This window comes from Bufo gargarizans, chromosome 2 (genome assembly GCF_014858855.1).
Source record: "Bufo gargarizans isolate SCDJY-AF-19 chromosome 2, ASM1485885v1, whole genome shotgun sequence".
Classification (NCBI taxonomy): domain Eukaryota; kingdom Metazoa; phylum Chordata; class Amphibia; order Anura; family Bufonidae; genus Bufo; species Bufo gargarizans.
In genome coordinates, this window is record NC_058081.1 from 421372858 (window position 1) to 421399076 (window position 26219).

The window sequence follows — 26219 nt, forward strand, 5'->3', positions numbered from 1 at the left end:
TTTTTAAAAAAAACACCCTTTTTGGGCAAAATACTGAATTTTACAGCCCTTGCTGCATCGGTACTTGTGAAATTTAAACATTATATGCTGCTGTCATATTCTGTTATAAAAAAAAACACCCTTTTGGGGCAAAATACTTAATTTGCTGCCTTGTCTGCATCTGTCAGAGTGAAATTCAAGCTTTAGGTACTGCTGTCATATTCTGTTAGTAAAAAAACACCTATTTTGGGCAAAGTACTTAAAATGTCAACCTTTGCTGCATCTGTGATTGTTAAAAACAAGCTTGAAATACCGTATTTTTTGTCCTATAAGACGCACTCCCCCCCCAAAAGTGGGTGAAAAATAGCAGTGCATTTTATTGGGCGAATGCTGCATTTTTCTAAATTTTCAATGATGCGCCGCGATGCCGCACGGCGGTGTTTCAGCTGAGAGGGAGGAGGGGCTGGGGGCCGGCATCTGCTTTTATAATGACAACGGGGCCCGTGCAGTGACTGCACTCTACTACACGGGCCCCGCTCACTGTATATAATCTTATCTGTATTTGTAGGCATTGTTAATATAGTTCAGGGTAATCAGCGCCTGTATACCGTACTTTATGAATAAAGCAGGCGGCGTGGGCGCATGACGTAGTGACTAACGCTGCCAGAGCCCGTCCTCCTGTCCTGCCTCCTCTCTCTCCTCTCTACTAGAATTCAAGCGTTATATACTGCTGTCATATTCTGTTATTCAAAAAACATCCTTTTTGTGCAAAATAATTAATTTGCAGTCTTGTCTGCATCTGTCAGTGTGATATACACGCTTTAGGGCTCTTTCACACTTGCATTCATGTCTTCCAGCATAGAGTTCCGTCGTCGGGGCTCTATGCCGGAAGAATCCTGATCAGGATTATCCCAATGCATTCTGAATGGAGTGAAATCCGTTCAGGATCCATCAGGATGTCTTCAGTTCCGGAACGGAAAGTTTTTATGGCCGGAGAAAATACCGCAGCATGCTGCGCTTTTTGCTCCGGCCAAAAATCCTGAAGACTTGACGCAAGGCCGGATCCGGAATTAATGCCCATTGAAAGGCATCTGACGTTTAGCTTTTTTAGAGTGGTTACCATGGCTGCCGGGACGCTAAAGTCCTGGCAGCCATGGTAAAGTGTAGCGGGGAGCAGCATACTTACCGTCCGTGCGGCTCCCGGGGCGCTCCAGAGTGACGTCAGGGCGCCCCACGCACATGGATGACGTGATCGCATGGCACGTCATCCATGCGCATGGGGCGCTCTGACGTCACTCTGGAGCACCCCTGGAGGCGCACGGACTGTAACTATACCGCTCCCCCACTCCCCGCTCCTACTATGGCAACCAGGACTTTAATAGCGTCCTGGCTGCCAAAGTAACACTGAAAGCAATATGAAGACGGATCCGTCTTCAAATGCTTTCAGTACACTTGCGTTTTTCCGGATCCGGCGTGTAATTCCGGCAAGTGGAGTACAGGCTGGATCCGGACAACGCAAGTGTGAAAGAGGCCTTAGACACTACTGTGATAGTCTGTTATTAAAAAGACACCTATTTTGGGCATTTTTTTTTTATTATTTTGCAGCCTTTGCTGCATCTGTCACTGTGAGATACACACTTTAGATAATGTTGTTCTATTCTGCTATTAAAGAAACACCTATTTAGGGCAAAAATCTTAATTTTGAAGCCTTTTCTGCATCTGTCATTGTGAGATACATCCTTTTGTTAGTGTTGTTTTAATCTGCTATTAAAAAAAACACCTATTCGGGGCAAAAAACTACATTTTGCAGCCTTTGCTGCATCTGTCACTGTGAGATACACCCTTTAGATACTGTTGTTCTATTCTGCTATAAAAAAAAACCTATTTAAAGCAAAAATATTAATTTTGCAGCCTATTTCTGCATCTGTCATTGTGAGAAACACCCTTTAGATACTATTGTTTTTTGTTCTATTAAAAAAACAAGCATTTTCTTTAGCAAGAGCCTAAATTTGAGAAATATGATGAGAGTGTCAAATAAAGGACATAGCCCCGGTCATGTTGCTGCTGGTGGAGCTTCTATTGCAGGGAGAGGACGTGGTCGATCTGTGCCAGCTATACGCATAAGTGAAACACCTTCCTCAGGTGTGAGTACGCGACAGAACCTTCAGTGTTATTTGGTCTGGCCTAATGCGGCTCTACGAATGGTGAGGCCAGAACAAGTACAGGCGATAGTAGATTGGGTTGCTGACAGTCTCCTGCTGAAAGATCAGAGTTGGCACCTGCAGCCGACGTCCATCAGTCTTTCATCTCACCCTCTTGCAAATCAGCAAAGCAGTCTGAGCCCCAAGTCATGCAGCATTCTCTTCTGCTTTTTGATGATTCTGCTAGCCGGGTTTCCCAGGGCTAGCCACATATCCCTGCCCCAGAAGTGGAATAGATTGAGTGCACGTATGCCCAACCACTTATGTTTCAAGATGAGTACATGGCAGGACCACCGCAGCACAGGTGCCAACTGCTGTGGCTTTCTGCAGTGTGCAGACCGAAAGGAAGGCAGGGGTGAAGACTGGGTGGAAGATGATGTGGAGGACGATGAGGTCCTCGACCCAACATGGAATCAAGGTCATGCAAGTGACCTGTGTAGTTCGTAGTAAGAGACTGTGGTCGCACAGAGCCACCAGCACAGCAGAAGTGCAAAAGCGGAGCGGCCGTCCCCTAGCCAGTACGCCTGCTACTGCCCACCGCAGCGATGGCCGAGCACACCAAAGCCAGCTCCAAGGAGTACCCTGGAGTGGCAGTTCTTCAAAAAATGTGCTGATGACAAGACACAAGTGGTTTGCATGCTGTGCAATCAGAGCCTGAAGCGAGGCTTAAACGTTCTCAAACTGAGCACAACCTGCATGACCAGGCATCTACGTGCAAAGCACGAGCTGCAGTGGAGTAGACACCTCCAAAGGTCTCTGGCTCCTCCTGCTTCCTCTTCTGCTGCAGTCTCGGCCTCTTCATCCACCTCTGGAGTGACAGTGCCACCTGCCACCCCGAAAACAGAGGATCTGCCAGCAACACCACCAACTGGGTCACCAAGCGTCTCCACAATGTCCCATGGAAGCGTTCAGCTCTCCATATCCCAAACACTGGAGTGGGAGTGGAAGAGGAAGTACCCCCCTACCCACCCGCGATCCCTGGCGCTGAATGCCACAATTTCAAAATTGCTGTCCTTTGAAATGCTGTCATTCCTTCTGGAGACAGAGAGTTTTAAAAGCCTTATGGGGTGGCTGTCCCACAGTACGTCGTGCCCAGCCGCCACTACTTTTCCAGGCATGCCATCCCTTCCTTGCACAAGCGGGGGACAAAATCAGGTGTGCACTGCGCAACGCCATCTGTGGAAAGGTCCATCTGACTACCGATACATGGACCAGTAAGCACGGTCAAGGACATTATATCTCCATAACAGAACACTGGCTAAATGCAGTGGCGGCTGGCCCTGAGGCGGATAGCAGAGGATTGCAGGGCGCTTCAGTTTGTATACAGTTGCTTCCTCCTGCTACTCCCCTTCCTCATCCTATACGGGCTCCTCATCTGGTCAGCGTAACACCTTCACCACCAACTTCAGCACAGCCAGGAGTAAACAACAGCAGGCAGTTTTAAAATGTATCTGTTTGAGGGAGAAACCCCACACCGCACAGGAGCTGTGGACGGGCCTTGAACAACAGACCAATGAGTGGTTGGTGCCAGTGAGCCTCAAGCCTGGCCTGGTGGTGTGTGATAATGGGCGAAATCTTGTAGCAGCTCTGGGACTAGCCATGCTGCAGTGTCTCCGTAACGACCGCCAAGTTGCCCACATTCTAACTTGTGCTGATTACTGGGTGGCCACACTGATGGATTCCCGTTACAAGGACAACCGCAGTTGTACAAGCGCATGCTGGTACAAGCGTCTGTGTGGTAACGACTGGGTTTTTCAACAGGACAACATTACAGTACAAAATGCCCGCAGGACAAGGGACTTCTTCCAGGATAATAACATCACTGTTTTGGCCGATCCTGCATGTTCCCCTGATCTAAATCCAATTGAGAACCTTTGGGGATGCATGGCAAGGGAAGTTTACAAAAATGGACAACAGTTTCAGACAGTAGATGGCTTTCGTGCGGCCGTCTTCACCACTTGGAGAAATGTTCCCACTCACCTAATGGAAACGCTTGCATCAAGCATGCTGAAAGAAATTTTTGAAGTGATAAACAATAACGGCGGAGCTACTCATTACTGAGTTCATGTTTGGAAGTTGGATTTCTGTTTTGGGAGGTTTAGGTGTTTTTTGGAGGTGTGGTCCTAAACTTTTGATCAGCTGAAAAACAGCCTGTTTAAGTTTATTCGTGGTTTTCATTAAATTGAATGCTCAAAAAATGTTTTGCCTCACTCCCATTTCTTCTTGTTGCATGTTGAGGCTCTACTTGGAACCTTGTTAAGATCCAGCCATGCTAAATATGATTTTTTTGCCATTTTTCAAGTGGTCTTAAACTTTTGATCAGGACTGTATATAGGAGACATGGTACCCCCCAAATCCTTGTAGTAATGATCTGACTGTAGTGTGCTGCCAAACCGGATCATTGTGACAAATGGCCTGTTATTTCTGCCCACATGCAGCCACTATTATAATGTTATCACCTGCCTGATGCCACACGTCTGCTGCCTCTACTGCCTTCTGCTCCTTTTGTGATCAGCCACCATCTTGTACTGTTGCCCCATCCCCCTTCTGTTCCGGGGACCACTATTGTGACTCTTCATGCTGTTGCTACCCTCACAAGTCTGTTACAGGGCCACTAGTATACCTGTTTGGCCGTGTTGACATCACAGTTTATTCTGCAGTTCTTCTGATCCATTAGAAGAACAGAAAAGAAAAAAAAAATGTGTCCTGTTGTTTGAGTTCCATAAGGCCTCTATCACATGGTCAGTATTTTGCATTGTGATTTGATTATGATTTGGAAGCCAAAAGCAAGAGTGGGTACAAAACAAAGAAGACATGCAAATATTTCCATCACGTTATCTCTGTTTTGGACCCAAAATTCTGATCAATACTGATCAAATCCTGATGCAAAAAACGGACCAAATATTGACTATGCGATAGAAGCCATAAAAGTTTTGCATGCAAGACTTCTTTTCCATCTGAATAAAGCTGATTTCAGATGCAAATGGACAAAACTCATGCAAATTGAGCATGAGGCTTCTATCACACGGTCAGTATTTTGCATCAGGATTTGATCATGATTTGGCATCCAAAAGCATAGAGTTTAAGACATGCAAATATTTCCATCACATGTTATCCCTGATTTGGACCCACTCCTGTTTTTGCCTTTGCCTTTGACCAAATTCAGTTTTTTTTGGCCTGTTCTTCTGATGGATCAAATTGTGATGGAACAAATTGTGAGGCAAAAACAGGAGCCATACCTACTGTCGAATTAGGTATCATGAATAGATCTGCACCTGTTCTGTGGTTTTGACCCGCAGTTGCTTTGGGCTGACATTAACTGATGAGAATAACTAACCAAATAACTTAGCCTAATAGTGATGCACAGTTATTCTACAGCTAACAGAAGGGATTCAAACGCATGTGTTTGCACTGCCTCAACATGGATTAAAAAAAACTTTTTCTATCCACTACTTTTTTGGCACTGCTTCCATCTCCTTATTTTGTTCCAGCGTTTTGTATTTTTTTTTTGTTTTGTTTGTGCTTTACTGTAGAATGCTGTATGACTTTTTTTTTGTATAACTAGGTGTTAGCTAGGAATGTTGGTGGCCTGCATGATAATATGCACGTTTATATATGTGACCTGCCTGTCATTCTGACACATAGTAACTGTTTTGCTGCCAGAAAGGACTAGCTATGCATGTTGCTGCACTGCACAGTGATGTGCACCAGAAAATATTCTCCCTAAAGTTTAACTGCAGGTGGGCATAGGCCTGATTTAACACGCTTTGTGACAAATTAATTCATAACTAAACAAATTTTCCAGAAAAATTCAGCAAAGTTACCGAATCAAATTTTTGAAAACTTCGCTCACTTCTTGAAGTGTACAATGTGCAAATATATAGTTTCACCAAATCAGGACAATGTAAATCAAAATTAGCAACACTCAAAGCACAGACAGAAAAGTGTCTGTGAAGGTTCTCATTTATCCAGATTATGGTGTATCTGTAAAGAATAAAAGAATAAATCAAGGCAACTGACTGTAGATTTCTTGAAAACGTTTCACTTGTTCTTCCAACGAGCTTTCTTAATTCTGAGTGACTGTACAAGAATCCTCCGGGAATAAATATGTAACTGAATCAACATCTGGTAATTATACCCAGCATGGGGTCAGAGGTCATTATACCCAGCATGGGGTCAAAGGTGTTGATTCCATTATCCTAATTGGAGTCAGTAGGTGATAATGACCTCCCAAAAAAAAGTGTCAAGACAGCATTGTATGTGGCAGACAATAGATGTCTAACCCCCCCCCCACACACACACACACACACACACACACTCTTTTATTCAAGCTTGACTTCTACAGTTTTAAGTAGATGGCCTTCTTCACACCTCGTTTGTACCAATTGGCCTCCTTATCCAAAACACGTACTTGACCTGTGACCTGTTTTTTTTTAGATGCATGTAAGCTGTAAGTACACGGCTTTAGATGTAAGACCACAAACAGATGTTGATTCAGTTACATATTTATTCCCAGAGAATTCTTGTACAGTCACTCAGAATTGAGAAAGCTCTTTGGAAGAACGAGTGAAACGTTTTTTAAGAAATCTACAGTAAGTCCAGTTGCCTTGATTTATTCTTTACAGGCACAGACAGAAAAGATGACCATGACTGCAAATATGAGCCTTAGATTGCAATGAATTTGCCAACTTTACTGTAAGCTATTCATTATTAAAAGCTACTAATCCAGCTACAATATAACCCTTAATAGTAAATAGTATTTATTAATATAATTACATCACATAAAAAGTCCTATGAAGTCCATGCACAAGGTGTCCACCAATACCTAAAATAGGGGGATAGATAACGCTAATAATGATCCTACAGCTAGGCCCTTTGCCCAGGGGCGACTCCTAATGGTGGAGACCCCCCGTCCTCGAACCTACCTGGCAACTCCTAGTTCACCCTACAGTGTGCGGGCTGGTAATGACCATATTGGTGGACAAAGTTGGGCATGGACATACAGGATATCCCCAAATTGCACAGTGTATACTGCCCTATCGGTAATGTTACCGACAGGTACACTACGCAAATGACTACAAAACAAAAACAAAAACAAAAACGACACCTAACAAGATACCTAATGGAGACACAGACGTATCTGTGCTCAACCCCAACGCGTTTCCCCCACTGTGTGGGATCATCAGGGGGCAATTGGATATTATAGAGTGAATAAAGTAATAGATGTCCAGCAGAGAGAGGCCCGCACTGGGACCGCCCCAATATACCTGCTGGACAAACTACGGTGTCAAATGACGGTCAAAAGATGATATCAGGTGCCCGTCATAAACAAGATTAAAATTAAAAAAGGTTGGACCAGATGACCTTACTGGGAGGAGCGAAGGGAGGAAGGTAATATGCATCGACCGTAAGGCTAAATTGGATGCTCAAATGTAGATATAACGGAATATCACTGGAATCTGTAGATAGAGAGGAGAGAAACATACATGTGTACATCCATATACGTATAAATCTATCATGCACCAAGATAAGTTATGTGAGGGACCTTCACCAAGATTAAGGACCTCCCTAAAGAGGGGTCACTCACTGTGTCCAGATGAAGTACCAATACATATGGATGTGCCCCCACTCTTGGACAGGGCCAGCGTCCGCCTTGTCGATACAGTAAAGCCAAATGATGTAGCATAAAAACCGATATACTGAAACACGTAAGAATTGCCAATAGGTAAGATGTGAATACTGACATTACACAGCAGAGCCTAAATGAGGCGGAAGGGCATACCTTAAGATAATTCAGCCTGTCCCTGAAAGTAATGAGGCCATTCTTCCTGTATAACCTATATGACAAAACCATATCATCAGGCGTTTGTGCCCAGTATACGTACTGACCTGCTCCATGGTCATGTAATGGCTGGAGTTACTCACTTTTAGTACCGGCCAATTGCTTATCCTCCCATGGTAGCTGACTTCATAGGACTTTTTATGTGATGTAATTATATTAATAAATACTATTTACTATTAAGGGTTATATTGTAGCTGGATTAGTAATTTTTCTTTTCAACCCACTTTATCCAATTACATTTAATAAGGCTGGTTCCTTTGATTCATTATTAAAAGGGTTGTATGAGGGTACAGCTGTATGAGGGTACAGCACGCATAGTGCATAAATGCCATTTCCCATCTCTTCCTGTTCACCGCTGCTATGTCTATGGCAAAGACCATAGACAGCAGCAGCGGACACAAAGAGAGAAGGGAGACTGCACGTGCTCACTGAGCGCACTGTCTCCTAATACAGCTGATCAACAGGGGTGTTGGGTGTTTGACCCCCGCTGATCTGCTATTGATGATCTATTCTAAAGATAAAGGGAAAAAACACAATGCAACAGCACTCTGCAAACCAAATAAAGTACAATAATGCCATAGTAATGGAAAATATTCTGGTGCTAATGCTGCGCTTATTTTGTACATTTGAGATTCTTGGCAAATACATTTTGTACATTTTTGCCAGGAATCTCAAATGTACAAAATAAGCATAGCATTAGCACCAGAATGTTTTCCATTACTTTTTTTTTTCTTTGCGTTTCTAGCCATGGCAGCGCGCACCTGTGCATTGGGATGTGCTGACTAACCCCCTTTTTCTTTGCTATCCTAAAAATAGGTCATCAATAGTAAAAGCCCGGACAACCCCTTTAAGTTACAGAATATGTTCAACCTATACTATCCTTGTATTGTTGTTTCAATTCTATTTATTGAAGGCAAATCAATATCATAGTATTTACTTAAATGACACGTGCCCGAGAAAGTATGCAATGCAAACTCTGAGTATTTCACAGTACAGAGGACTCATCCTCATTGAAGATTCATAAATGATACAACAACAATACAATGTTTAAATGCCAATAAACATTCTTGGGGTAAGTAAATAAAGGGAAGGAAATACATCACATGGGGGTAGGTGAGGTTATACCTGAAGTGCACCCAAGGTGCCTCTAAGAGAGGAGGTGAAATACTAGGAGGCATATTGAAATGGCTTGACCAAATCAGATATGTCAGCAGGGCGAAAATGTGTGTGGAGGAAAGTTTTCCATTTCCAAAAGAATTTGGAGGCGGAGCTTTCTTTATGCCATTCTGCCTCAATCCTCTCATATCGCAGTAGTAGTTTCAGCTCTGAGATCACCACATACATCCTTGGCATGCTACCAGAAAATATGCAATAAAACTCTTTTGGCCACCAGTAGTATGGAGTGAAGAAAGCGAGGAACCTTGGTTTGGCCAACAGATTGGTCCGTGGGCAAGTGAATATAATGGAACAGCAATGATTGGGGTTCCAAGGCAAGACCCACTGACCAATATGATTTTATATATAGTAGTACTGTCTCCCAAAATTTAGAAACCCGAGGGCATGTCCATTTGCCATGCCAGAAGTCCGTGGCCGGTGTTTTACATTTAGGACAATGGGTGATGCGATTTGAGAATCTGGGAGAAGCTGGGAAGTTGAAACCATAAATAGCATTGTGCATCATTTTGAAATACGTTTCCCACCATCTTTCATTGATGATACATTTACAAATCTTGGACCAGCCCTCCAAGATTTTCTCCCCAATCTCAGCATTCATTGTGATACATTCCCATTTCTAAAAAAGTGTAGATAGTTTTAAGTGCGAAGAGTGCCCTAATATATCATCAAAAAAGCTTGAAGTTGCCTCCTTTGACAAGTCCCACACCCTATGTCTGCAGAATCCCAAATCCTGCATAATATGCAAAAAGTGGAAATCCGGTAGCTGATATTTTTCTTTCAGTTCTCTGGTAGACCGCCATTGTTTTTGCCCCCGTGTGCATCAGATGTTCCGCTCTAACTATTCCTCTAGATCAGGGGTGCACAACCTGCGGCCCGGGGCCACATGCGGCCCTCGATACCATTCTGTGCGGCCCCCAATCATCTGGTAACAGACATGTATGTCTTGTGGCTGCTCACATGTATCTTTTAAGTATTTTCCCATTAAATGGGAGTACTAGAAGTGTAACTAGACATTTATATATATACTGTATGTTCAATATGCCATAAAAATAGTATTTCAGTTGGTATCACCCCTTTAAGTTTTATTTTCGGCCCTTGGAATTGGTTCAGGCTCACAGCGTGGCCCCCAACCAGAAAAGGTTGTGCACCCCTGCTCTAGATATCCAGTTTCTGGAGAAACTTGCGTGTCTCCCCTGAGGAAACTCTGGATGGTTCCACAACGGCATCCTTTTAGATAATGAATGAGACAGTCCAAACGACTTCCTGATCGCTTTCCAAGCCGCTTATCAATATTGAATTCCTAATTTCCAGGGGAAGCCATGCTAGGTTGTAAGCAAGATCCCAAATCCCAGGGATCCACCAGATTCTGTTCCAACTCTCTGTTGTAGAAATGATCTGTGTTGTGTACCCAATCCAAGATGTGCCTCCTTAGCCAGCTTAAGTTATATCCCCTGATATTTGGGAACTTTACTCCACCTTCCACATTCCAGAGCATTCATTTTTGCAAAGGGATCTGGGGACGGTTACCTGCCCATATGAATCTAGTGAAAGCCTTGTTCAAGATGTAAACATCGGCAGGTTTTAGCAAGATTGGGAGAGTTTGAAGGGGGTACAATAGTTTAGAGAAACTCATCATTTTGATCAAATGGCATCTGCCTAATAAAGACAAGGGAAGTTTATGCCATTTTTCTAGTTCCGCCGTTATCTTTCCAATCAATGGTGGATAATTGAGGGTATACAATGAGATAGGTAGCCTACCAATCCTTAACCCCAGGTATGTTATATATTGTTTAACTGTAGTATGAGTGAAACCACTCAATAGCCATTGGCTAGGAGGGTTTTGGCATGGAGCTCCAAAATTTCACTCTTGGAGGAGTTGATGTTATATCCTGAGAGAAGGCCAAAATGTTGAATCTAATCTACCAATGGACCCAAGTGCTGCTGTGGAGTTGACATAAATATCAATAGGTCATCAGCATATAATGCTAATTTGACCTCTTTCTTTTCTTATAATCCAATGGGTCTGTGTCCCCTGGAGGTGTTGTGAGTTCCTGCGAGCGTTCATCTTAAAATATCAAGGGTTGACTGGCCCCCATCTTGTCTGAACTGGGTGAGGAGGATCCCTGAGATCCCGTGGATTTCGGTCCACTTCTCAGCAGGTACCGATCCATATGACCGAAGGTGATATTCTGGGGTTAGTCCCACATCACTAAAGAGGTTTCTAGCTGACCTTTCGCTTTGCAATGACGTTCGTAGCGCCGCTATTACCGAGGAGGTCCGCTAGCTGCGTTCTCACATGGTAGCGCAGGAACCAGAAGTCTCCTTGTATTTTATTTTGTTAAGAAGAGGATTTTATTGGAGGTCAGGGACCACAAATTTTATGCAATATTCACATTTGATTGCACCACACCATATACTCTTTTGTCTCTATCAGCAAACTGCAGACAGAAGCATACCATAATTATAATTATTTATAATTATTCAGCCTGTTTACTATAGTGCTGAAAATATATGTGATATGTGAGTTTTGCAAATAATATGTTCCTTGGTGTTTAAACAGTAAAATCACCTATTCTGTCACTTATGATTATCATAGGGTAGGAGCAGGATATGACACATGGAAATTATACACTTTACAGGCCTGCTACATTTGGAAGTACAATAAATGTAATTAAATATACTATGACATAGACTTTCAATCATGGGACAGATTGCTAGGGGATGTTGTTCCAATGGGTCGGTTCCTTATCACAGTCATATATTTTCAGTAGTTAAACTGCATGATTTTGGATCAACAGACAGAATAACTGTATTTTTTCCATTTTGAATGCATAAAAAGTGAGTTTGTCATGTCTCATGATTAGGGATGAGCGAACTCGAACTGTATAGTTCGGGTTCGTACCGAATTTTGGGGTGTCCGTGACACGGACCCGAACCCGGACATTTTCGTAAAAGTCCGGGTTCGGGTTCGGTGTTCGTCGCTTTCTTCGCGCTTTTGTGACGCTTTCTTGGCGCTTTTTGAAAGGCTGCAAAGCAGCCAATCAACAAGCGTCATACTACTTGCCCCAAGAGGCCATCACAGCCATGCCTACTATTGGCATGGCTGTGATTGGCCAGAGCACCATGTGACCCAGCCTCTATTTAAGCTGGAGTCACATAGCGCCGCCCGTCACTCTGCTCTGATTAGCGTAGGGAGAGGTTGCGGCTGCGACAGTAGGGCGAGATTAGGCAGATTAACTCCTCCAAAGGACTTGATTAACTGATCGATCTGCAGCTGTGGATCATTGAGCTGCTGATCCTCAATTGCTCACTGTTTTTAGGCTGCACAGACCGTTTGTCAGTCTCATTTTTCTGGGGTGATCGGCGGCCATTTTGTGTCTTGTGGTGCGCCAGCACAAGCTGCGACCAAGTGCATTTAACCCTCAATGGTGTGGTTGTTTTTTGGCTAAAGCCTACATCAGGGTGAAGCTGTCACACCAAGTGCATTTAACCAGCAATAGTCTGTTCATTTTTTGGCCATATACAAAATCAGGGGCAAGCTGCGCCTGTCACCAAGTGCATTTAACCCTCAATGGTGTGGTTGTTTTTTGGCTAAAGCCTACATCAGGGTGAAGCTGTCACACCAAGTGCATTTAACCAGCAATAGTCTGTTCATTTTTTGGCCATATACAAAATCAGGGGCAAGCTGCGCCTGTCACCAAGTGCATTTAACCCTCAATGGTGTGGTTGTTTTTTGGCTAAAGCCTACATCAGGGTGAAGCTGTCACACCAAGTGCATTTAACCAGCAATAGTCTGTTCATTTTTTGGCCATATACAAAATCAGGGGCAAGCTGCGCCTGTCACCAAGTGCATTTAACCCTCAATGGTGTGGTTGTTTTTTGGCTAAAGCCTACATCAGGGTGAAGCTGTCACACCAAGTGCATTTAACCAGCAATAGTCTGTTCATTTTTTGGCCATATCCCAGTCTAATTCTGTCACTAAATCCATACCGGTCACCCAGCGCCTAAATACTAGGCCTCAAATTTATATCCAGCTAAATCTGTCCCTAGTGCTGTAGCTGGGCGAGTTATTTAGTGTCCGTTCAAGCACATTTCTTGTTCTGGGTTGAAATACAATTCCCAATTTAGCAATTTCATAATTTAGTGGTTCCTGCTATATCAGAGCTCTTTGAAATCTATCCCAAAAAGGGTATATAATATTGAAGGTGCACATAGGGTCATTCAGAGTAACTTCACACACACCCGCTACTGTGTATTTCCAAGTCTAATTCTGTCACTAAATCCATACCGGTGACCCAGCGCCTAAATACTAGGCCTCAAATTTAATTCCCTCTAAATCTCTCGTTACCCACCGCTGTACTGTTGTTGCTGGGCAAGATATTTAGTGTCCGTCAAAGCACATTTTTTGTTCTGGGTTGAAGTACAATTCCCAATTTAGCAATTTCATAATTTAGTGGTTTCTGCTATATCAGAGCTATTTGAAATCTATCCCAAAAAGGGTATATAATATTGAAGGTGCACATAGGGTCATTCAGAATAACTTCACACACACCCGCTACTGTGTATTTCCAAGTCTAATTCTGTCACTAAACCCATACCTGTCACCCAGCGCCTAAATACTAGGCCTCAAATTTAAATCCCTCTAAATCTCTCGTTACCGTTGTCCTGTTGTAGCTGGGAAAGTTATTTAGTGCCCGTCAAAGCACATTTTTTGTTCTGGGTTGAAGTACAATTCCCAATTTAGCAATTTCATAATTTAGTGGTTCCTGCTATATCAGAGCTATTTGAAATCTATCCCAAAAAGGGTATATAATATTGAAGGTGCACATAGGGTCATTCAGAATAACTTCACACACACGCTTCTGTGCATTTCCAAGTCTAATTCTGTCACTAAATCCATACCGGTGACCCAGCGCCTAAATACTAGGCCTCAAATTTAATTCCCTCTAAATCTCTCGTTACCCACCGCTGTACTGTTGTTGCTGGGCAAGATATTTAGTGTCCGTCAAAGCACATTTTTTGTTCTGGGTTGAAGTACAATTCCCAATTTAGCAATTTCATAATTTAGTGGTTTCTGCTATATCAGAGCTATTTGAAATCTATCCCTAAAAGGGTATATAATATTGAAGGTGCACATAGGGTCATTCAGAATAACTTCACACACACCCGCTACTGTGTATTTCCAAGTCTAATTCTGTCACTAAATCCATACCGGTGACCCAGCGCCTAAATACTAGGCCTCAAATTTAATTCCCTCTAAATCTCTCGTTACCCACCGCTGTACTGTTGTTGCTGGGCAAGATATTTAGTGTCCGTCAAAGCACATTTTTTGTTCTGGGTTGAAGTACAATTCCCAATTTAGCAATTTCATAATTTAGTGGTTTCTGCTATATCAGAGCTATTTGAAATCTATCCCTAAAAGGGTATATAATATTCAAGGTGCACATTGGGTCATTCAGAATAACTTCACACACACACGCTTCTGTGCATTTCCAAGTCTAATTCTGTCACTAAATCCATACCGGTCACCCAGCGCCTAAATACTAGGCCTCAAATTTATATCCTGCTAAATCTCTCGTTAACGCTGTCCTGTTGTGGCTGGGAAAGTTATTTAGTGTCCGTCAAAGCACATTTTTTGTTCTGGGTTGAAATACAATTCCCAATTTAGCAATTTCATAATTTAGTGGTTTCTGCTATATCAGAGCTATTTGAAATCTATCCCTAAAAGGGTATATAATATTCAAGGTGCACATTGGGTCATTCAGAATAACTTCACACACACCCGCTACTGTGTATTTCCAAGTCTAATTCTGTCACTAAACCCATACCTGTCACCCAGCGCCTAAATACTAGGCCTCAAATTTATATCCAGCTAAATCTGTCCTTAGTGCTGTAGCTGGGCGAGTTATTTAGTGTCCGTTCAAGCACATTTCTTGTTCTGGGTTGAAATACAATTCCCAATTTAGCAATTTCATAATTTAGTGGTTTCTGCTATATCAGAGCTATTTGAAATCTATCCCTAAAAGGGTATATAATATTCAAGGTGCACATTGGGTCATTCAGAATAACTTCACACACACCCGCTACTGTGTATTTCCAAGTCTAATTCTGTCACTAAACCCATACCTGTCACCCAGCGCCTAAATACTAGGCCTCAAATTTATATCCAGCTAAATCTGTCCTTAGTGCTGTAGCTGGGCGAGTTATTTAGTGTCCGTTCAAGCACATTTCTTGTTCTGGGTTGAAATACAATTCCCAATTTAGCAATTTCATAATTTAGTGGTTTCTGCTATATCAGAGCTATTTGAAATCTATCCCTAAAAGGGTATATAATATTCAAGGTGCACATTGGGTCATTCAGAATAACTTCACACACACCCGCTACTGTGTATTTCCAAGTCTAATTCTGTTACTAAACCCATACCTGTCACCCAGCGCCTAAATACTAGGCCTCAAATTCATATCCAGCTAAATCTGTCGTTAGTGCTGTAGCTGGGCGAGTTATTTAGTGTCCGTTCAAGCACATTTCTTGTTCTGGGTTGAAATACAATTCCCAATTTAGCAATTTCATAATTTAGTGGTTTCTGCTATATCAGAGCTATTTGAAATCTATCCCTAAAAGGGTATATAATATTCAAGGTGCACATAGGGTCATTCAGAATAACTTCACACACACGCTACTGTGCATTTCCAAGTCTAATTCTGTCACTAAATCCATACCGGTCACCCAGCGCCTAAATACTAGGCCTCAAACGCAGCCGCCTGTCTACAGCCAATGTGGACAAGCTGACGTTCATAAAAATGAACCAGGCATGGATCCCACAGGATCTGTCCGTCCCTTGTCCAGATTAGACATTAACTACCTCCCCTTAACCATATATTATTGGACTCCAGGGCACTTCCTCATTCAATCCTATTTTTATTTTCATTTTACCATTATATTGCGAGGCTACCCAAAGTTGAATGAACCTCTCCTCTGTCTGGGTGCCGGGGCCTAAATATATGCCAATGGACTGTTCCAATGTTGGGTGATGTGAAGCCTGATTCTCTGCTATGACATGCAGACTGATTCTCTGCTGACATGAAGCCAGATCCTCTGTTACGGGACCTCTCTCCTCTGCCTGTGTGCTGGGCCTAAATTTATGAAAATGGACTCTTACAGTGGTGGGTGACGTGAAGCCTGATTCTCTGCTATGATATGAAGACTGATTCTCTGCTGACATGAAGCCAGATTGTCTGTTACGGGACCTCTCTCCTCTGCCTGGGTGCTGGGCCTAAATATATGCCAATGGACTGTTGCAGTGGTGGCTGACGTGAAGCCTCATTCTCTGCTATGACATGCAGACTGATTCTCTGCTGACATGAAGCCAGATTGTCTGTTACGGGACCTCTCTCCTCTGCCTGGGTGCTGGGTAGTGTTGAGCGCGAATATTCGAAAAGCAAATTTTTTTCGCGAATATCGCAACTTCGCGATTTCGCGAATATTTCGAATATAGTGCTATATATTCGTAAAAACGAATATTCGTTTTTTGTTTTTTCCCCCCCCCACAAAATTACAGTACACATATAATTGATTGTTTCCCAAAGGTCCAACAGCTCAGATCTTACTCACATTGCCTAGAAAGTGATTGAGGCGCGAATCTTCGTAAGGCGATTTTATTAGCGCACATGCGAATATCGGCACGTCCCAGAACAGAGGCAAAGGGCTTTGCATTCATACATTAGTGAATTGAGTTGCGAATCTTCGTAAGGCGATTTTATTAGCGCACATGCGAATATCGGCACGTCCCAGAACAGAGGCAAAGGGCTTTGCATTCATACATTAGTGAATTGAGTTGCGAATCTTCGTAAGGCGATTTTATTAGCGCACATGCGAATATCTACACTTGTCCCAGAACAGAGGCAAAGGGCTTTGCATTCATACATTAGTGATTGAATTGAGCTGCGAATCTTCGTAAGGCGATTTTATTAACGCAAATGCAAATATCTACACTTGTCCCCAGAACAGAGAGGCAAAGGCCTGTGCATTCATATAGTATAGCACCATATTCGCGAATACGTAGAACTTCGTAAAATTCGATTTACGAATATTCGTATTTTTTATTTTACTTTCCACCTTACAGATTACATTGATCTGTACTCTGTCAACTACTGTCATCACCCCCCACTGTATCTCGATTGATTCCCAAAAGTCTCACATTCCCTAGAAAGTGATTGAGTTGCGAATCTTCGTAAGGCGATTTTATTAGCGCACATGCGAATATCTACACTTGTCCCAGAACAGAGGCAAAGGGCTTTGCATTCATACATTAGTGATTGAATTGAGCTGCGAATCTTCGTAAGGCGATTTTATTAACGCAAATGCAAATATCTACACTTGTCCCCAGAACAGATAGGCAAAGGCCTGTGCATTCATATAGTATAGCACCATATTCGCGAATACGTAGAACTTCGTAAAATTTGATTAACGAAAATTCGTATTTTTTATTTTACTTTCCACCTTACAGATTACATTGATCTGTACTCTGTCAACTACTGTCATCACCCCCCACTGTATCTCGATTGATTCCCAAAAGTCTCACATTCCCTAGAAAGTGATTGAGGTGCGAATCTTCGTAAGGCGATTTTATTAGCGCACATGCGAATATCTACACTTGTCCCAGAACAGAGGCAAAGGGCATTGCATTCATACATTAGTGATTGAATTGAGTTGCGAATCTTCGTAAGGCGATTTCATTAGCGCACATGTGAATTTTGCATAGCATATGTATTATGCGATGCGAAAATTCGAATTATCGCATATGCGAAATAATAACGAATTTGAATAATCGCGAATATTTTACGAATATTCTTTCGAATATTCACAAAATTTCGCGAATTCGAATATGGGACATGCCGCTCAACACTAGTGCTGGGCCTAAATTTATGACAATGGACTGTTGCAGTGGTGGGTGACGTGAAGCCTGATTCTCTGCTATGACATGCAGACTGATTCTCTGCTGACATGAAGCCAGATTGTCTGTTACGGGACCTCTCTCCTCTGCCTGGGTGCTGGGCCTAAATATATGCCAATGGACTGTTGCAGTGGTGGCTGACGTGAAGCCTCATTCTCTGCTATGACATGCAGACTAATTCTCTGCTGACATGAAGACAGATTCTCTGTTACGGGACCTCTCTCCTCTGCCTGGGTGCCGGGGCCTAAATATCTGAGAATGGACTGTTCCAGTGGTGGGTGACGGGAAGCCAGATTCTCTGCTATGGAACCTCTCTCCAATTGATTTTGGTTAATTTTTATTTATTTAATTTTTATTTTTATTCATTTCCCTATCCACATTTGTTTGCAGGGGATTTACCTACATGTTGCTGCCTTTTGCAGCCCTCTAGCTCTTTCCTGGGCTGTTTTACAGCCTTTTTAGTGCCGAAAAGTTCGGGTCCCCATTGACTTCAATGGGGTTCGGGTTCGGGACGAAGTTCGGATCGGGTTCGGATCCCGAACCCGAACATTTCCGGGATGTTCGGCCGAACTTCTCGAACCCGAACATCCAGGTGTTCGCTCAACTCTACTCATGATGTATAACCATAATATCCAGTAGCCACATAGAAGGGAAATATAATGGATATAAACCCACTGTGCCAACTAACCAGTCTGACTTAGGGCTAGATCTAAGGGTATTGTCCTGGCGGTCTCCTGATTGATTTTCACCAGTCAATTTTAAATCCAAAAATGTAATAGTCTCCACCTCCACTGTGCAGGTAAAGTGCAAATTGTACATGTTATCATTGGGATAATACTTTAAATCTGGTACGGCAGACACATCGCCGTTCCATACAATGAGCAGGTCATCGATGTATCTGCCGTACCAGACCAAATACTGACTAAAGGGGCAAAGCAGGCTGTAAATATATTTTTCTTCCAAATAAGCCATTGTGAGGTTAGCAAGTGAGGGTTAAAATTTCCCCCTCATTGACACGCCCCGTATCTGCAAATAATAAATATTATTAAACATACCATTTAAACCAAAGGAAGGAATTAATGTATTTTTACCAATAGTTTCTTGTTTCTGTTTCTCAAGATGGTCCTGAGGTTGGGGATATAATAATAATATTAACAATAAGATGTAGGTGGCCATGATACCTTTTGAATGTAGAAAATTCTACTGTCTTGTTTTTCTTTTAAGTGGTATATTGTATTTGTATTGTCCAAAGTCACATGATGCATTTTCTTTCACTTTGAGCTGGGCTGCCAATGTCTATAGGCTTATTGCTAGCCATAATGGTGTAGTCAGACTCAGCCCAAAGCTATGTGGAAACTCATCATGTGGGGATATTTTAATTCAACATATTCACTAAGTATAAGACAACAGGTGTGTGTCTGTGAGTTGATCAGGTTGTGATGTCATGTTACCACCACCCACTTATTGGAGGTGGGTACATGGGTCTTTAAATTTTTCAAACCCACAGACAACATTGTTACGACTAAGGAGAAGGTCTCTGAAACGCGTAAACAGTTGCTTGTTTCTGAACTTGTCTGCATTTTGATATTGTTACGGAAATAAAGAGGACAATTTTATTGAGAAAATATTGCAGTGCTGGTACCGTTTTCTTTGCTTCTTCGACCTATCCAGGAACTTGCTGGTTTGACTCTGTGCACACGGGACAACACATACCGAACAGGCGAGCTGGACAAACTAACTGTTATACAGAGTTTGTGTGTATCTGTGAAACATGTCTGAGGTCAGGCAGGCAGCTGGGGGTTGATATGATGAACAAGAAGTAGTGGGGACAGCCAGTGAAGGGTCAGAGTCGGTAAACAAATCATTACACAGGAAGACAGACAGAATAGGACTAGCAAACAGTAGAATATCTGGTGAAGGTGCCTTAAACACACACATGTTTCAGCCATAGGCATGTGGAGAGACAGGAGGGGTAATCTGGGAAGCAGGAACAGGCCACCACCTGAAAAGAAAGCATATGGAATTTTGGTGCCCAGGCTTGCTATCAGTAGCAGAGGAAAAATAAACTAGTCTTGGCTGCTGGACAGAAGAAAGTGGGACCTAGTGAGTGATGCAGCACCCATGTCTGCTCAGATGAGTGGGGCAGAAGTGGGACTGGGCCTCCAGAACAACAGGAAGGCTTGTATTGCAATAAATATAGAGGGATGCAACATACAGGCTTACCTAGAGAAAGGCTATGGCCATGGGGGTGGCTGGTGGCAAACTGCCTTCTCCCAATAGAAAATTCTTGTTTCAATGCCTACCTAAAGTTAACCATAAACTTGAGGTAATTGTCGGTCACATGACCAACAGCTCTCCCTTCTAAACCTTTTTTTTGTATGGAACAATTTCACCTCCGTGTACAAACCTGCATGCTGGTAAAGCCAAATTCATATAGAACTATACTATCATTGTTATGACTATTACCACCGAATCTTAATACAGTATATATGTTAGAAACCATATCAGTCTAGCTGTGCATTTGTCATAGATCTCATGGCAACAGCTAGTTTACTAATGTCTAGCAAATAATTGATTTTTCTTTTGTTGAATAACAATTGTCTGTGTTTTGTTCAAATACATGTTGCTATTAAACCAGAATTCTAGAAGGTTTATATCAAAGTGGGCATTCATTTTACTCACTTTCATAGGGCTGATGCTTGCACAGGAGTTTTTTTTTTTAAATACAGGCTAGAGTGGATTATATTGGATTTCTAAAGTATACTGTACATAGTTGATATGGCTGCATAGTGTTTATTTAAGATGAAATCAACCAAGCATAGCTGTGGCTGATGGAAGATCAATTTTCAGGCATGAATTCATATTATCATCTATGCAGACCAAAGTCTTCTAGTCCAGATCACTATCTTTTATACTTATCTTCTTCCTTTTTTTCAACCAGATGGCTGCCCTGATCTGTGCAATGGCAATGGGAGATGCACACTTGGTCAGAACAGCTGGCAGTGTATCTGCCAGACAGGCTGGAGAGGGTCTGGATGCAATGTTGCCATGGAAACTTCTTGTGCTGATAACAAGGATAACGAGGGAGGTGAGCAAAAGTCTTCCATTTAAAATCCCAAAAGAACAGAAGGTTATGTGTTCACTTTAGATGAGTGATTTACTGACAGAAATCTGTTACATTTCCAAAAATACTAATTTACAAAAAAGTTTGGTAAATATATTGTAGTCATCAAAACTGACCAGTACTGTACTAGTCGAATCTTTACAAAAGCATTGATTTCCAGACAGAGAAAATTCTAACAATAACACAGACTGGAGTTAAAAGCTACACTATTTGTCTAAGTTATCCTTACTTCAATAGTTGTGGTGTACATCTTTATAATATGACAAAAGTGTAGTCCTTAGTGTATTTAAAGTGTTTGCATAGGATTAAGAAAAAACTGTTTACTTCTTTTCCTCAAGAAATAGAAAAATATGATATATCTGGTAATGCATCCCATTCTCATTTAAGTGAATTGGGCTAAACTGCAAATCCTTGATAACCCATTTAAGAAAATATTATTATTAAAGGGAATCTGTCAGCAGCGACCTCCCTATCTGTATAACTGTTTGCATAGACACATAGCTTTAGTTCACCTGACTAAAACACTTTATTTTTTTCTTGATCTGAGGCTCTGTTTCAGAGTTATTATACTTTATTTGAATATGCAAATTAGGCCATTAGTACAATTAGGGTGTCACCATTGCTTTTGTTGCACCCAAGCTCCAATCCTTTTTTGTTGCTAGAACCTCATTGGCTGCTTTGATGGACAGGGCAAAGCAGTGCAAGAGCAATGGTGAAGTCCTTATTGCACTAAAGGCATCATCTTCATATTAAGAAAAAAGTATAATAACTTCGGAGCAGAACCTCAGATCAACAAAGGAAAAATAGCTTTTAAATCAGTCAAAACAGATTGTGTCTATGCAAACAGTTTGATAGGGAGGTTGCTGAAGACAGACTCAATTTAAATCTTATTGTATTTTGGAACATTGAGCATAAAAGGAGTCTGTCACCTCCATATGGCCATATACAGTACTTACATGGCTCTGTAGCACACCTATACAGGACGCTATACCTATAACGCTACCTTTGTTCTTTTCTTTAGACTTGCACAATCAGGACAAACAAAGTTTAATTCATATGCAAATGAGCACTCATAAGTGCCCAGGGGCGACATTCAGTGTGTAGGTGCACAGGCTGCTCTGCTTTCTTTTCACTTTACTCCTCCCCAGCCTCTGCCTTTGCCCGCCCTCCAAGTCCTTTACGTCATCGCTAGGTCTAGCTAAGATCCCACATCTGTGCATTGCTTTGCCGGACTGGGTCATGCACACGGTGATGCCCATTGTGGACACTGCATCGCTTCACCTAGTGTGCATGCCTTCGGCCGGACCTATTGATGAGGCAAGAGACTTGGAGGGTGGGCAAAGGCAGAGGCTGGGAAGGAGTAAAGTGAAAAGAAGGCATAGCAGCCTGGGAACCTACACATTGAACGCCGCCCCTGGGTACTTGTGAGTGCTCATTTGCATATGAATCAAACTTAGTTTTTCCTGCTTGTGCAAGTCTAAAGACAAAGACATAGGTACCGTTACAACCCTGTATAGGTGTGCTACAGAGCCATGTAAGCACTGTATATAGCCATATGGAGTTGACAGACTCCCTTTAACCCCTTAAGGACACAGGGCGTACAGGTACGCCCTTGTGCCCTGGTACTTAAGGACACAGGGCGTACATGTACGCCCTGTGCATTTTCGATCACTGCCGTGCGGCTGGCAGTGATCGGAACCCGGTGCCTGCTCAAATCATTGAGCAGGCACCTAGGCTAAATGCGCGGGGGGGTCCCGTGACCCCCCCATGTCGGCGATCGCGGCAAACCGCAGGTCAATTCAGACCTGCGGTTTGCTGCGATATCTGCAGTTTATGATCCCCGCGGTCCCTGACCGCGGGGATCAGAAACTTTAGGTTTCAAAACGTAGTCCAGTATTCCTCCCCCTGCACCCCTGAGTTATTTGGGCACGGTGGGAGGTGCAGGGGGAGGGTTGCGGGCGGTGCGGGAGGCGGGCGGTGCGGTAGGCGGGATCGCGATCCCCCGCCCGCCTCCCATTGCGTAATCGTTGGCGTCTAGTGGGTATACCAGGGTGCCAGCACATTGCTGGCACCCTGGTATAAACGGCTGACATCGGTGATGCGATGTCAGCCGTTTAACCCTTTCCATACAGCGGGGCGACATTCAGTGTGTAGGTGCACAGGCTGCTCTGCTTTCTTTTCACTTTACTCCTCCCCAGCCTCTGCCTTTGCCCGCCCTCCAAGTCCTTTATGTCATCGCTAGGTCTAGCTAAGATCCCACATCTGTGCATTGCTTTGCCGGACTGGGTCATGCACACGGTGATGCCCATTGTGGGCACTGCATCGCTTCACCTAGTGTGCATGCCTTCGGCCGGACCTATTGATGAGGCAAGAGACTTGGAGGGTGGGCAAAGGCAGAGGCTGGGAAGGAGTAAAGTGAAAAGAAGGCATAGCAGCCTGGGAACCTACACACTGAACGCCGCCCCTGGGTACTTGTGAGTGCTCATTTGCATATGAATCAAACTTTGTTTTTCCTGCTTGTGCAAGTCTAAAGACAAAGACATAGGTACCGTTACAACCCTGTATAGGTGTGCTACAGAGCCATGTAAGCACTGTATATAGCCATATGGAGTTGACAGACTCCCTTTAACCAGGTACGCCCTTGTGCCCTGGTACTTAAGGACACAGGGCGTACATGTACGCCCTGTGCATTTTCGATCACTGCCGTGCGGCTGGCAGTGATCGGAACCCGGTGCCTGCTCAAATCATTGAGCAGGCACCTAGGCTAAATGCGCGGGGGGGTCCCGTGACCCCCCATGTCGGCGATCGCGGCAAACAGCAGGTCAATTCAGACCTGCGGTTTGCTGCGATATCTGCAGTTTATGATCCCCGCGGTCCCTGACCGCGGGGATCAGAAACTTTAGGTTTCAAAACGTAGTCCAGTATTCCTCCCCCTGCACCCCTGAGTTATTTGGGCACGGTGGGAGGTGCAGGGGGAGGGTTGCGGGCGGTGCGGGCGGTACGGGCGGTGCGGGAGGCGGGCGGTGCGGTAGGCGGGATCGCGATCCCCCGCCCGCCTCCCATTGCGTAATCGTTGGCGTCTAGTGGGTATACCAGGGTGCCAGCACATTGCTGGCACCCTGGTATAAACGGCTGACATCGGTGATGCGATGTCAGCCGTTTAACCCTTTCCATACAGCGGTCCGTACGGACCGCTGTATGGAAAAGGTTAACAGTAAGAGGGAGCTCCCTCCCTCTCCCATCGGGGGGCTGCTGTGCCTTTGCAGTCCCCCGAATGGAGAGGGAGAGAGCCCCCAGACAGCCCCCCCAGAGCCCCGTCCTTACCCTTCCCCGTCTGCGCAGCTCTGGCCACTACTGAGCAGACGGGGAAGGTTCCCATGACAACAGGACGCCTGCTCAGGCGTCCTGCTGTCCATGGTGCTGAACAGATCTATGCTGAAAGGCATAGATCTGTTCAGACAAAGTGTAAAATACAGTATAGTACTATATATTGTACTGTACTGTATTATGTAGACATCAGACCCACTGGATCTTCAAGAACCAAGTGGGTCTGGGTCAAAAAAAAAGTGAAAAAAGTGAAAAATAAAGTAAAAATCAAAAAACACATTTATCACTGATTAAAAATGAAAGAAATAAAATTCCCTACACATGTTTGGTATCGCCGCGTCCGTAACGACCTGATCTATAAAACGGTAATGTTACTTTACCCGAACGGTGAACGCCATAAAAATAAAAAATTAAAAACTATGATGAAATTGGAATTTTGCCCACCTTACTTCCCAAAAAAGGTAATAAAAGTGATCAAAAAAGTTGCATCTATGCCAAAATTGTAACAATCAAACCGTTATCTCATCCCGCAAAAATCATACCCTACCCAAGATAATCGCCCAAAAACTGAAAAAGTTATGGCTCTTACACTATGGAAACACTAAAACATGATTTCTTTTGTTTCAAAAATGAAATCATTGTGTAAAACTTACATAAATAAAAAAAAAGTATACATATTAGGTATCACCGCGTCCGTATTCACCGGCTCTATAAAAATATCACATGATCTAACCCCTCAGATGACCACCGTAAAAAAATAAAAATAAAAACGGTGTAAAAAAAGCCATTTCTTGTCATCTTCCGTCACAAAAAGTGTAATAGCAAGCAATCAAAAAGTCATGTGCACCCCAAAATAGTGCCAATCAAACCGTCATCTCATCCCACAAAAAATGAGACCCTACTTAAGATAATCGCCCAAAAATTTAAAAAACTATGGCTCTTAGACTATGGAGACACTAAAACATTTTTTTTGTTTTAAAAATGAAATTATTGTGTAAAACGTACATAAATAAAAAAAATTGTATACATATTGGGTATCACCGCGTCCGTGACAACCTGCTCTATAAAATTACCACATGATCTAACCTGTCAGATGAATGGCGTAAATAACAAAAAAAAAAACGGTGCCAAAAAAGCAATTTCTTGTTACCTTGCCGCACAAAAAGTGTAATATAGAGCAACCAAAAATCATATGTACCCTAAACTTGTACCAACAAAACTGCCACCCTATCCCGTAGTTTCTAAAATGGGGTCACTTTTTTGGAGTTTCTACTCTAGGGGTCCATCAGGGGGGCTTCAAATGGGACATGGTGTCAAAAAAACCAGTCCAGCAAAATCTGCCTTCCAAAAACCGTATGGCATTCCTTTCCTTCTGCGCCCTGCTGTGTGCCCGTACAGCAGTTTACGACCACATATGGGGTGTTTCTGTAAACTACAGAATCAGGGCCAGAAATAATGAGTTTTGTTTGGCTGTTAACCCTTGCTTTGTAACTGGAAAAAAAATATTAAAATGGAAAATCTGCCAAAAAAGTGAAATTTTGAAATTGTATCTCTATTTTCTATTAAATCTTGTGCAACACCTAAAGGGTTAACAAAGTTTGTAAAATCAGTTTTGA

The 26219-nt window shown here is 43.0% G+C and overlaps 1 protein-coding gene across 1 annotated transcript in view; it reads left to right on the forward strand.

Moving 5' to 3' along the window:
• TENM2 (teneurin transmembrane protein 2) overlaps positions 1-26219 on the forward strand; it is a 3034822-nt gene that overhangs the window by 2252846 nt on the left and 755757 nt on the right. The window contains exon 13 of the mRNA XM_044277356.1: positions 21094-21240. Coding sequence (XP_044133291.1) covers positions 21094-21240 — 147 coding nt within the window. The remainder of the gene's footprint in view (positions 1-21093; positions 21241-26219) is intronic.